Below are 13,838 nucleotides of genomic sequence, written 5' to 3' on the forward strand. Positions count from 1 at the left end.
ATATTTACTGTTAGGATCTCTGGGTAACAGTACTGTATATTTGCATATCGTATATGTGACAAATGTAACAGTACTATATACATGCAAGTCATGTATGTCCCTATGTCATAAATGTCATGATGTCATGTATGTCATAAATGTCACTATGAATTGAAAATGGGGGACCCTGATGATGTAAACAAGACAAACATCTTTCTCTGGTCTGCATCCCCTTAACAATTGTGTGTATTGCTACTGGATTTACCAGATCCAGAGTGAATGAATGAATGAAAACTTTAATACCCTCTTCTTGGGCCCAAGTAAGGTTTAGCTGATAATCCAATGTACAGTTACCGCCCCCCAACCCCGCCTACCCAACCACCTCCAATGTACAGTCCCCCCACCCCACCTACCCAACCTCATCCAATGTACATTTTCTTCGTCAAATGTATATACTCTCTTTTTTAGACTATTTTTGTATCACAAACAATACTGTATTTGTAAATCTGGTATGTCATAAATGTATAGATGTAGCAGTATTGTCTATCTGTATGTCATATATGTTATGAATTGAAAATGGGGGACCCTGATGTAAACAAGACGAAAGTATTTCTCTGGTCTGCATCCCCTTAACAATTGTGTGTATTGAGCTGTACTGTATTGTACCCATTCTGCAATCTGTTAATAAAATGTTCAATCAATATTTAACAGATTGCAGAATGGGTACAATACAGTACGGCTCAATACACACAATTGTTAACACTTTAACTGCCAGAAGACGAGTTTAGGCGTCCTTCCCCGCCATGCTCAAGTTGCCGAAGACGCCGTAACTCGTCTTTGATATAAATATTTCAAAAATCTGTGATCGGATTCATATTTCCCATCCGCTGGCCTGAGACCCACCAAAAAGCCCCACTGAACCCTCTAGCGGTTCAAGAGCGCCATCTGGTGGCCGATCGGCGCAATCGCCAAACAGGAAGTTACTTGGACGATGTGCTGTTCAACCATATTACTTCCGGGCACTCGGTATATGTCCCGGCACTCTAGCTTGTCACAATACATAGCGATCCGTTGCCAATAACTCGATAAACAACATGATTTGGACGTATATACCATTATACAACCTGGAAATGGACCGGGTATTCCAACATCCCATAATAGGAACATGTATACTCCACGCTCATCGCCCAACGGCGCGAGGAAGATACGGTAAGATTCAGCGTTATTTTTCAATGTCTTCTATACTAACTGATCTGATGAACATTTGACCCACATTAGATGAATGGTATAACGCTGCCCACGGAATTATAAACGCCCCCTCGCCCATCCGGTCAACATCAGATGATGTGTAGTAACTTCCAGAAGTCCGTCCAGTTGGATTTTTTTATATCGCACCGATTGCTATCAAACTGTATTTGATCATCAATATAATGCATTTGGGGCTATAAATCACGTTCTGGAGAAAGCTGCAGAAAGAGATGAAAACATACTTATACTTTAGATCATATTTTAGTATGAATATGTGAATGAAAAAGTTTAACGTTCATACACCCTGAACAATACATATAGGACATTGAATGGGCCCTAATAATGGCAATTTAGCAATAGAATTTAAAAAGTTATAGCCCTGCAAAGAAGGGGAACTTATCCATAGACAAATAGAGCTGGCAACCTATGGTATATCATGAATTTAGCCTTAGGCAATCAAAGTGTTAAGGGGATGCAGACCAGAGAAAGACGTTTGTCTTGTTTACATCATCAGGGTCCCCCATTTTCAATTCATAGTGACATTTATGACATACACAACATTGACATCATGACATTTATGGCATAGGGACATACATGACATACTACAGGTATATAGTAATGTTACATTTGTGACATATGATATGGCTGCAAATATACAGTAATGTTACCCATAGATCCTGACAGATTATACACATTAGGGATGCACCGATATGAAAATTGGCCGCCGATACCGATTGTTCAACTAACACTATCGGCCGATACCGATATTTGTATATTTGTATATAAGTATTTGTAAAAAAAATTTTTTTTTCTTTTTTTTAATGAAACTACTGTATATTTGTATGTGTATGTTTGTATTTGTAGGCCTCTTTACTTACTTAAAAAAAGGAAACATCAAGAAATATGTTTATGGTATCACTATCTCTCTCCCAGTATCGTCTTGCGGCCTGCAGAGGGATACTATTTTCTCAACCAGAGCTTTCAACCAATGCAATGGAACCATTCTTGCGGCCTGCAGCAGGATACTATTCTCTCAACCAGAGCTTTCAACCAATGCAATGGAACCATTTTGATTGACAGTCGATTCTGCCAATTACGCCACACCGGTGACCGCTAGCACCCACCTCCTGCTGTCCTTACCACCAATCGGCAAGCGTTTATAAATTTTTCTACTTCCGGGCATTCTGTTTGCAAGAGCAGAACACACTTAGCTACGTTAGCTGCCCGGCCCGCCGACCGGCGCTCCACGCATGACCAAATGAGACATAATGATTTTACTGCAACAAATGTTATAATAAAACAAAGCCTTTCTATACATTTGTCTGGTTGAAAACTTTATTAACAGATTGCAGAATGTGTAGTTGGGTACGGAATGAGCAACGGAATGGAACCGAGCTATGAACGTACTAACGGAGTAATGCCTTGTTTACTGCTATCTTCGGGTAAATAATATGCTTGTTATTGAACGTGTAACACTTCATTTTAACAGCAGATACTTTCTTAAATGCCATCTTCCCGAGAGAGGGTGTTGACGGGGAGTTGTGTTATTAATAGCATTGAACAGCTAACCGAAAGCTAGCGTTAACTATTGTTAAAGGTTTAGCCATAACGTTACCTTGGCTAAAGTTGCGGCTATTCATAATGCAGCAATAATGACTGCAGACCTGCAAGCAAAGTACAGCAAGTTGACAAAGGAGTATTCCAACGCAAATCACATTTTCACCAGTAACGTTAGTCTTGCATCTAATAGCTAATAACGTAGCTACGTTAGCTGCCCGGCCCGCCGACCGGCGCTCCACGCATGACCAAATGAGACATAATGATTTTACTGCAACAAATGTTATAATAAAACAAAGCCTTTCTATACATTTGTCTGGTTGAAAACTTTATTAACAGATTGCAGAATGTGTAGTTGGGTACGGAATGAGCAACGGAATGGAACCGAGCTAATGAACGGACTCGGAGTAATGCCTTGCTGCTATGGGTAATAATAATATGCTGATGTTATTGTCTGTGTAACACTAACTATATAACGCTAATGCCACAAAACGAATGCCTTGTTAATCATAAGTAGTTACTTTGATGCAGTAGATTGTGTGTGTGTGTGGGGGACGGCGGGCGTTGTGCAGGTAGATCGCGCGAGTGAACTTTTTTTTTTGCCTTTTGACGCTACACAAATTGATGGGTATTTATCGGCGACTGCTATCGGCACATTTGAGCTTATCGGCCGATAGGCCGATAGCAGTCAACAAGGCACTTATCGGCCGATACCGATACCCGACCGATATATCGGTGCACCCCTAATACACATGATGGGGAGGAGACTGTACATGAGGGGGGGGGGGGGGGGAGAATATACAGTGGGGAGGAGACTGTCTACACAGATACACCTGTGTGATGTTGCTACGGAGTTAAACTAATAAAGGATACTCGTCACAACCACAACAGGGGACTCACGTATTTGTACTGTGAAGTAACACGACAATGACAAATGTATCGTTTCTGTTTTTCTTTTTGACATAGTTGCGGCACACGGAACAAGTTAACTCACCACTACAGCCCGCAGTAACCTAGCCAGTCTCTTGAAACACCGCTATCTTCAAACTTCCATTCCTCTCGAAACTCTTTTGTTGGGTGGCCCCGGTCATCCTTTTCGTCTGAGAAAACCGGTGGTTTTTCTTTTTAGTGGCCGGCTTACTCCTTCCATTTAACCGACGCTATTAAGCTAACGTTAGCTAATCGGTATAGCAGCGTTACAGTGCAAGCAGCTACTAAGCAGGTGGTGGATGTGACGTCGGTAAACAAGTTGATGGGCGAGGCTGCAAAAAAGGCGACTCGTAAAACCAAAACACACTGCAGTTTTTAATTATTTTACATTACTATTTTGTTACCCTGCCATGTGGCTGACAGACCTCGCAAATGTCACTCGCCCAATAGCCTCCAGTTGCAACCGCGGAGCGAGCAGCGTATCCTGTCTCTCGAGTCGCTGAGTGATGACTGCTTGGCGTGGCAGGGGAAAAGAATTCCCTTTTTCATGATATTTGGCGCCTCTGATTGGCTCAATTTTGTTTCAATCTGTATGTATCTACAAATCATATTATACCAGGTAACCAATTCCGTCAGACTGCGAATCAAATTGACGGATCTCCCAATCAAATTGACGGAAATCCGTCTGGAGACGGAACGCTTTAATGCCTGCGCAATAAACGGCGAAAGCATATGGATTCTTGCATCTCGAAAGCGATCCCATGCACTCAAGTGTGTATCTTGATCCACGTTACAAGATATCTCTGCTGGAGGATTTTCCCCGATGCACAGAGCGCCACATCCGGTTTAGAGTGGAGTGCAACTCGCCCGAAATCCACCAAGGGGGCGGTATTGAGGCGTTGAAATATCAGACAGGGTTCAGCTGGCTCCCGGAGCCTTCCTGGATGAATTATGAATGCCAATAGCGAATAAAGGAAATAACGATCATAAAAACGAGTAAACTCGTTGTTGGCGCAAGATGTGTTAACATCAGAATTAGTTGATAGAATTCCATTACATCATCCACAGACATCTTGGGTGATTATCATCAATACATTCCCCGCCAAAGACGAGTTAACTCGTTATAGCCCGGCAATCGAATAACGCCAACAACGTGATCGCTATTTCTTTTATTCGCTATTTCTAGGGATGCCCCGATCGATCGGCCACCGATCGTTATCGGCCGATAATCAGTATAAATATGCGATCGGGGAATTCCGATAATGAGTCATATTCGCCGATCGCGGAAACTGATCAAGTGGATATCTCACTCGCTTGTCTCAGACGCACAGGACCTGCAAACTGCTCCTCCTCCCTAGCCCCGCCCGCCCCCGTGTAGAGTTTGTAAACAAAGAGGTGCGGCTCCTCTGCTCGAGTCTGTAATGCATTCGACCTGCGCTAACGTTAGCTACCTAGCTATCGTTACTGTTTAAACAAAATTACCCAGTCAACTATTCACGTTTAGTAGGCATTGTCTAACGGTATTTAGCCGGCTAGCTACCGATAGCTCCTGATATCAACAAATGATCCAGAAAATCTAGTAGTCCATGTTCATACCTCCGGTAGCTTGCGTTAGCTTGCGTTAGCTGACGTTAGTTTACTGTTCAAAACGAAATGTCCCATTGAACTAAAGTTCTGTCTTAACGTCATCTAGCCAGCTAGCAGTAGCTACAGATAGCTCTTGATATCAATGTCTTATAACATTGATTTAATGCGTATTCGAGCTGAAGGCTTGCTGAATGTGAAATGACCAAAGCATAACGTTACCAATAGGGTCCCGCTGCAGCGCCGGAGAATCCTTTTTGGAGCTGGGCTACTAGAGTACACACAGACAGTGGAGCTGTTTGCAGATAGCGAGCATTTTGACTTGTTGCGTGGTGGCGATGTCTCGCAGATAATACAAGTACAAGTCTAATTATATAATATATATATTTTATAAAAAAAAAAAACTTTATATAAAATAATTTTTTATTTCTTTTTAATCAAAAACGATCGGTATCGGATCGGTATCGGCCGATATGGCTCACGACGATCGGTGACAAAAAACGTGATCGGGGCATCCCTAGCTATTTCCATTCATAATTCATCCAGCAAGGCTGTGTGAAAATCTGGCACTCTGTCTGAGATCGCAACAGTCCGATACCGCCGCCTGGTGGTATTCGGCCGATGTTGCACTTACTTTCTGCAGGAAGCTTGGCTCTGTGCGTCAGTGAATGTCGTCCGGGCAGAGTTATTTTGTAACGTGGATCCAGATACACAGTCGAGTGCATTGAATCGCCTTTAAGACGCAATAATAATTATGCTTTTGGAGCTTATGGCGTCGGCCAAACGGAAATACGATCTAGCAGATGGCAATCAAATAATTGGAATATTCTTTCTTCAATCTCATCGGCCAGAGGTAAGAGCAATCCAACGTTAATTCCAGCTTGATTGTCCATTTCTATCATTGCAATCGATCTGATCAATGTATGCTGTTGTACTAACGAATGCCGTTATTGACAATCAATTAATCATAAACGACCCCCCCCCCCCCCATTTCCAGCATGCATGATGGAACATAATATATGCGGATCATATGCATTTGATTTTTTTATTGTAGCGTGTATAGGGACGAAATGCCAATGGATTAAGTATAATATGCATCGTGGCCTATTACTAGCGTTATAGGAATGATCCTAGACCACTCTAAAACTATACTTATATTCACCATGGTATAAAACGACAATGTATGAATGGAAAAAATATTACTTTCCCACATCTTGACCAATAGATACCCAATGTCAAAAATAGTTATAGCCCTGCAAACAAGGTGAGCGACTCCCACCGTTTACAGTGATGGCGTCACTGCGTCACTTATATTGCGTGGCAGCTATTGTGTTAAATGAACTGTGCTTATGTGTAATGTCCGTATTATAGGTCTAACATATCCTCTTATCAGATCTTCTTCCTCCCCTCTTCTACAACTCCCCTCTGCTCCAGTCTTTCAATATTAAGTTGTTGTAGGCGGCTGAGTGGCGCAGTGGGCAAGGCGCTCACCACTAACGCAGGAGATGCTGGCATCGAGCCCAGCTCTCGGCGTTGCTACCGTCATACTAACACAATTGGCAGTGTTAGAGGGTGGGAAAGCCGGTGGGTGGGGATTGGACGTTGTGGACAGCGACTCCTACAGGTCGGTTGGGTGACGCCGGTACGGCGGAAACAGGAAGTATCGGGGGAAGCGTGAGCCTCCCACGTGTTACTCCTCGCCACTGAGAGTTCGAGCTGTTGCGCTTCTATCCTCACTACAGCCGACCAGTGGGAGGCATAATCTAGCAACGTTCAAGACAGGGGAGGGAAGAATTGGAAATACGAAATTGGGATGAGAGAAAAATAGAAAATGGGGAGAAAAAAGTGGATAAAAAATATATATATATTAAGTTGTGTTACGTACATTATTACAGAAATAATTTATTCTTACTGTACTGAGTGCAATGAAAGTGAAGCACATTCTTTACCCAAGAAATCATCTTACTCCCTCAACTAATTGCAAATAAGGAATTTGACAAGAGTTTGGTTTCAGATTAGATCAAATGCTTTCAAAAGCCCAACCCTGAAATAGTCAGAAATGTATGAATAGTAGAGATGCATGAATGTGAGGTTAGCAGTTCGCTTAGCTTAATGTCCTTAAATTCATGTAGTCAAATTATGGCCCCTGGGGCTGTGGAAGCTAAAATGCAGCATATGAATGAAGAATAAAATGAAGGCGAAGTAGGAGGACTGAATTAGTTGGCAGGAGGAAGATGCAGATGAAGGGTTTTTGCTGAGTCATGGTATCAATGTTCAGCTCCCCTAGCTGCAAAGAGACGGAGGGGGAAAAGGTACACACGCACACTTCTCTTTCTTATACTATATACTCTTAATCCTCCCGGCCACTTTTTCATCTTGACATTTGATATTTTCTATTTATTTATTTTAAACAGAGTGGTAATCCAAGGCTGTGTCCCAGGAGAGCTGTTCTAGATCACATAGGCTAACTGTAACCTGATGTGTGCTTTGTACATGTACTCTGTTCCTTCTTTGAAATCACTGCCATTCTGCACCCTGGGCAAAGGAGCAGAGAGGGACGGATGAGGGAGAGAGAACTCTTTCTTTCCACCATAAATACCTGCTTGCTTGGTGCCTCTCCTCCCTCTATCCCCACTAGGGATGGACCAATATGGTCCCCACTATTGTACCATCAGTCAATAGTTCTAAGTGTTCTTACAAATGCAGGTACAAACAGGTTAAGCTTTTCAGACAGATATGCAACACTCCACATAATACATAACTGACACAACCATGTGAATTACACTTCAGTAGAACTTGTCAAAACAGTCTTACCTCTATCTAAAGACACTTACAAATAAGCTAGCAACCACTGCTGTCCCTGTCGTCAACACTACTATTACCCCCAGGTGTCAGGCTCCTCGTTCACTTCCATTCATTTTGAGGGCAATGTGTAAATATCAGACATTACTTCTGAAGTATAGCTGCTGCGCAGATTTCAATAAAACACATATTTTTTTTTTTTTTTCTCCCATTTTCTATTTTTCTCCCATCCCAACGCGGTTTCTTGCCTCCCACAAGCCGGCTGCAATGTGGACTAAGTCATATAGCACGAGTCCCCTCCGATACTCGAGGTAACAGCAGTTGCATCTTTCCACCTGCGCTGCGCGATCTTTCAGCGTCAGGAGTCTGCGCTTTGGAGGGGCGCCGCCCCCATTGCTTCCTGATTCTACTGCGCAGGCGCACCAACCGACCTGTAGGAGTCGCTGTCCACAACGCCCGATCCCCACCCATCAGTTTCCCACCCCCTAATACTGCCAATGTGTATTAGTACGGACGACCAGCTAAACTGAAAGCAATGTGGAGCGCTGGGCTCGAACAGGCGAACCCAGCGTCTCCAGTATTGTAGGTTTGAGAGTGTCTTGTATCTTTGCTTTGTATCCGTCTTATATGGATCTGCCCATTTCTGTGGTCCCTAGACTGTCTTGGAATTGCATAAATTGGGTATGACTGGAAGGCTGACACCCTTGTGGATCCAATCATTTGAATAGGCAACATTTAAAAACATGTTTATTGTATATTAAAAGGAGAAGTTCTTTGTTCTTTAAAGAAGAGTCCTTGTTAAGTGTTATTCTGTTCACCTGGCAACACAATTGTGCTTTTTAAATCCCCCTGCCTCCTTCCATCCATCCTCACCCTGTATCCCTCCAGGTCTCTCATCTGGATCTGCAGCAGGGAGAGGTCTCTGAGGATCTGAAGGTTGTCCTTGTCCCACTTCAGAGCATTGCGGTAACACTTGATGGCCTCATCGTACTTCTTGTCAGAGCGCTGCAGCAGGCCGTAGACATGCCAGCCTGGGAGGGCAGGGAGTTAAGGTGCAAACACACACACCCTGGACATGCATAATAATCTTCAACATTTAAAACACGTCTGCAAATTGTCATTCAAGCTGGGAAAAAAATTACTTTTGAGATTGTTGTGTGTGCACGTGTATATATATACACATGCACATATACACACACACAGGAGCACTGAGCTGTTTCGACTTCAGGCAGGGTTTCGTTTGAGATAACACACTTATCTCTGCAAGGGCTTTATCTGCTGGAAATGTCAGCTCAGATTTCACTCATACGTCTGGGTGAACGAGAAAGCGAGTGCGTGCGTGTGTAAGAAATGCACCATTTGTATTCTCTAGAGCAGGGGTCGGCAACCTGTGGCCTCGAGGCCGCATGCGGCTCTTTAGCCAATCAGCTGCGGCTCCCTGGCCAAAAAATTATAATAATAAATTTGAATTTTTTTATAAAATTAAAAAATTTACTTTTTATTTTATAGATTTTCCACAAATAAGGGAAGAACTCTAATAGAGCTGCATAGTTCAGGGTTTTATTTCAAAGTAGGTCTACAGATGCCAGTGTTTTTTCTCCTCTTCTGTGTTTTATTAAAAAATAGGTCTACACAGCCAGTATTTTTTCTCCTCTTCATAAGAGTTTGAGGTTTTCCTTTGTTATAACAGGTAAAAACAGCAATTAAAAAGTAAATTTTTCTTTTTGTTGCTTTATAATCCCATTAATGCAACAAACTGTGTGCTATAAGTATAAAGTATAATAAATCGCAAATTACTTTGGGTATGCAATTGTCAGGCGTTTTATGCTAAATGTGGGGTATGCTTGGGGATATATGAAATGTTATACACTGTGTCATCTTCATTTTAAGGGTAAATAGGTTGTGCGGCTCCCTGAGCATTTTATTTTGTGGGACGGGGGAAAAGTGGCTCTTTTGATAGTAAAGGTTGCTGACCCCTGCTCTAGAGGTAAGAGCACTGCTACTCAATGTCAAAGGGATATTTGTGTAGCAATGTGTGCATTTGTATGTACGTGTACCACATCCAACGCAGGGCAGACAGCTGAACACGTCACACTGAAGCACTTTCTAACACAAACACCGATTTGAAATATGACACTATGAATAACGTTTATTATCATTATTATTTTTTAGGGCTGTCAATATTAACACATTGAGTGCCACGCCCCTTCCGGGAAGTGTCCATTAACCCGATGTAAACGTAGTTGTACTTTGTAGACCTAAACCTATATTTTATAGTATAGCTATGGGTCTAATAACGCCGTCGAGTCTCATCTTCTGGTCAACGTGCAAAAAACAGATTCTTTTTTCATCCGTACATTTCCGTTTTATACCGTTTTGAATATGAACCAGGGCTGTACGCTAAGCTTTTTCACTAGGGGCACACTTGCCCCTAAATGAGAAATTTAGGGGCACAGAATATTTTTAGGGGCATTTTTTTTTATAATTTTACCATTATAGTGCAAAAAAATATGTTCCTCCTGCCTCATTACTGTGGTCCTTTTATTTAACATTTAAGTGCGTTGGTTTTCAGGTTTGTATCTTTTATAATGATCCAACTGAGAAAGTGTGTAAATCACTAATAGAACAAAAACAACAAACTGTGTGTGTGTGTGCGCACGCACGCACGCACGCACTTGTAGTGCTCCTTGAATGACATGTATATCCGGGACTTTTTTTTTTATAAGAATTGAGAGGCCTACTACGGTATGTGTATATGTGACCTTTATTTTGAAAACAGTGTTGCGACGCAACCTTGTTTAAGTTTGCGCTTTTGACAGTGAAATGTTCAGTTCAACTTAGCTCGAAGGAAAGACTCTAATCAAAAAGGTTTAATGGACCTGTATGAGGCCATAGCTCTTACGGTGGGACTTTATAGAAGAGGAATGTAATACTATGCAAAACGAGAAATAAAGTGATTTTACCAGCAGTAAGTTGCAAGCCACTTTCATACGGGGAACCGTGACAATTATTAGTATTATCTTATTTGCATATCGTCTCATTATTAGATAGATAGGTTGATACTTTATTGATCCCCGGAGGGAAATTTTTAGTAGACAGTATTTAAGTATTGAAAAATTTCCTAATAGTGGGCGACTCACCTAATGCATGGCTGAACGTTAGAAGTGTCAGTGTCCCCGTCAATCATCACTGCCAGATCCGACTTAATTTAATCGGCTATGGTCTCTTATCATCTCTCCACATCGGACGTGGTTGTCATAAGATGGACTGATATCCACTCCGTTCTTCTTGCAGAGCAAAATTAGCGGCTTAAACGTATTGAAAGGAAGTTCTTCTTTGGCGATGCAACATTCAGTTTCGATTAGATTGTTCGCTAGGAATTATGGGATTTGGTGTTGGATGTATGGACTCTACGCAGACATGGTATTTAATCGCACGATAGACTACACCTACAAAGTTGCGTGTCCCAGATTCACTTAACACGCAAATCTTTTTTTCATACAGGCTATCGCAGTAAGTTCATTCATTGCCGATTTCATAGCACCGCAACATTATGTCGCACTGTACAGCCCTGGTTGTAGGCTAATGTTTTACTATTTTTTGTATCCAATTTGTATAGATTCATTTAGGAGTGAAATGCGAATGAAGGGTTGAAATCACTACTCGCAAGGTTGCCCCCAAATATTATTTTCCAGTCGCACGGGCCAAATTAAGGGGCAATTTGCGATAACCTCGTCGCAGTGTACAGCCCTGTGAACATAGTCCGGCGGCTTCGGAGCAATTCCAGGGAAAAGACACGAAAACAGCCTTTTTGTGTAATTCAATAAACATGTTGTAATTTTTCGCCCGATTATCGGATCTTCCTGAAATCAACACTAGATCATCACTATTATCCTTTGTAGTGCACGCATGCAATGTGACAAGAAGATACATACCTTTTTCTTCTCTGTGCATGCAGTAGGAGTAGGAAGACGTTGGGAACTAGGCTAATGGAGGAACCTACTTCCAGTGACTGACGCTAAGCTAGGATAACGGTGCGCGTCTTCCTACTCCTACTGCATGCACAGAGAAGAAAAGGGTATGTATCTTAACACTCCAACATTTTGGGAACCCTGGAGTTAGACAAGAAGATGCATACCTTTTTCTTCTCTGTGCATGCAGTAGGAGTAGGAAGACGTTGGGAACTAGGCTAATGGAGGAACCTACTTCCAGTGACTGACGCTAAGCTAGGCTAACGTGCGCGTCTTCCTACTCCTACTGCATGCAGAGAAGAAAAAAGGTATGTATCTTATTGTCTAACTCCAGGGTAGATGGCAAATAAGCTAATTTCCCAAAATGTTGGAGTTTTCCTTTAACAATCAATTGCATTACCCTTTTTGACCCCAACCACCTTCCATAGTTTCGACATCCAGCCACAGTGGCTGCTGTGTTAACATTCCTAATCACTCTTGACATGCAAACCAAGAGAATATTAAGTGACCAGACATTCCCAGAATATCTTACTTGTACAAAGCTTGCGAACGGACCTTTGGATTAAAGCAAGTTGCAGGCTATACATGCTGCAGTGATGAGCGGTCTTTCCCAACAAAGCAACAAGTATGAAGTACACAGGTCGAGCTACACTATGCTTGCTAATTATGCTAGGTAACAGAGATTATCTGAAGGAGTCGTTGTGCCACAAAATATTGTCAGAAAACAAATGTATTCACAAAATGGATCACTGTTCAATGTTAGTGAAGACACCTGTGTCAACAGCTCTATTATTTTTTATAGCAGCAATAGGGCTGTCCCCCCTCAGTCCATTAATTGGTTCGTTCGATCTCAGTGGACAGAGACGTTGGTAGCTGATAGGAGTTGTTTTTTATGCTGTTGTTGCTAGGGCTGCCGCGGTATTGATTTTTTCCTTACCGCACAAATTTGCGAAGCTATTGAAACTATTAGTAGTAGTCTATTCTTTATAGCATATAGCCTGCCTCTAGTCTAAATGTCTATCTTTAGAGGATGACTTTGCAGCATGAATATTGTTTGGGATTCGGCAAGCACGCATTCGTTATTGAAAGTGAAACACAGACAACATAGGCTACTGAACAGTGAACACTGTTTATTGACGCTTGCAGTGAGGTACAACGTGAGGCTCACTCGAGGTAGACGGGTCTGTTGAGGAGCTGAGGCACGCGCCTCTCTCCCCTTCCCGTCGACCAAGAGTGAATACCTGTAGTCCCCAGGGCTCTGTCCCGACCGGTGTCCGGATCGCCCCCGAAAGGATGGGCGAGCCGCGGCCGGGGAAGACCGGGCGAGCCCGACTTAACGAGAACCATAAAACCTGAGCGCGGTGTGGCTCCAGCCTAGGGCTGGGCGATAAAACGATAACGATAAATATCGCGATAAATTATTTCCTCGAAATAAACATGAAACGTGGTCGCAAAGTTTCAATATATATCGATTTTCCAAGTTTGGATATCAGGCTCAGCACACTCACTAACAACAACCAACAACAAGCTGCCGCTGCCCCCTGGTGGAATATAATAATCTATGCACTGGGGTCTTTAGAAGAAGGTGCGCGGACTGATGAGCGGACGAGCCCCCATTTGAAAGGAAATACTGTCACTGGCCTCCTCAATAATGTAACCTAAGTTCTTTTATTGAATGAAGCGGTGAGACACAAGTTGAGTCTGGAGTCAGATGCCTGCAAGGTTTTTATCTCAAAGTACACAGAGAACACAGGAAGGATAGCTCTC

The 13,838-nt window shown here is 42.5% G+C and overlaps 1 protein-coding gene across 1 annotated transcript in view; it reads right to left on the minus strand.

Moving 5' to 3' along the window:
* The window catches only part of naa15b (N-alpha-acetyltransferase 15, NatA auxiliary subunit b), a 93,279-nt gene that overhangs the window by 39,424 nt on the left and 40,017 nt on the right, over positions 1-13,838 (minus strand). Inside the window, exon 4 of the mRNA XM_084318887.1 lies at positions 8,974-9,131. Coding sequence (XP_084175013.1) covers positions 8,974-9,131 — 158 coding nt within the window. The remainder of the gene's footprint in view (positions 1-8,973; positions 9,132-13,838) is intronic.

This window comes from Notolepis coatsorum, assembly GCF_963971535.1.
Source record: "Notolepis coatsorum genome assembly, chromosome: 7".
In the NCBI taxonomy this organism is placed as follows: domain Eukaryota; kingdom Metazoa; phylum Chordata; class Actinopteri; order Aulopiformes; family Paralepididae; genus Notolepis; species Notolepis coatsorum.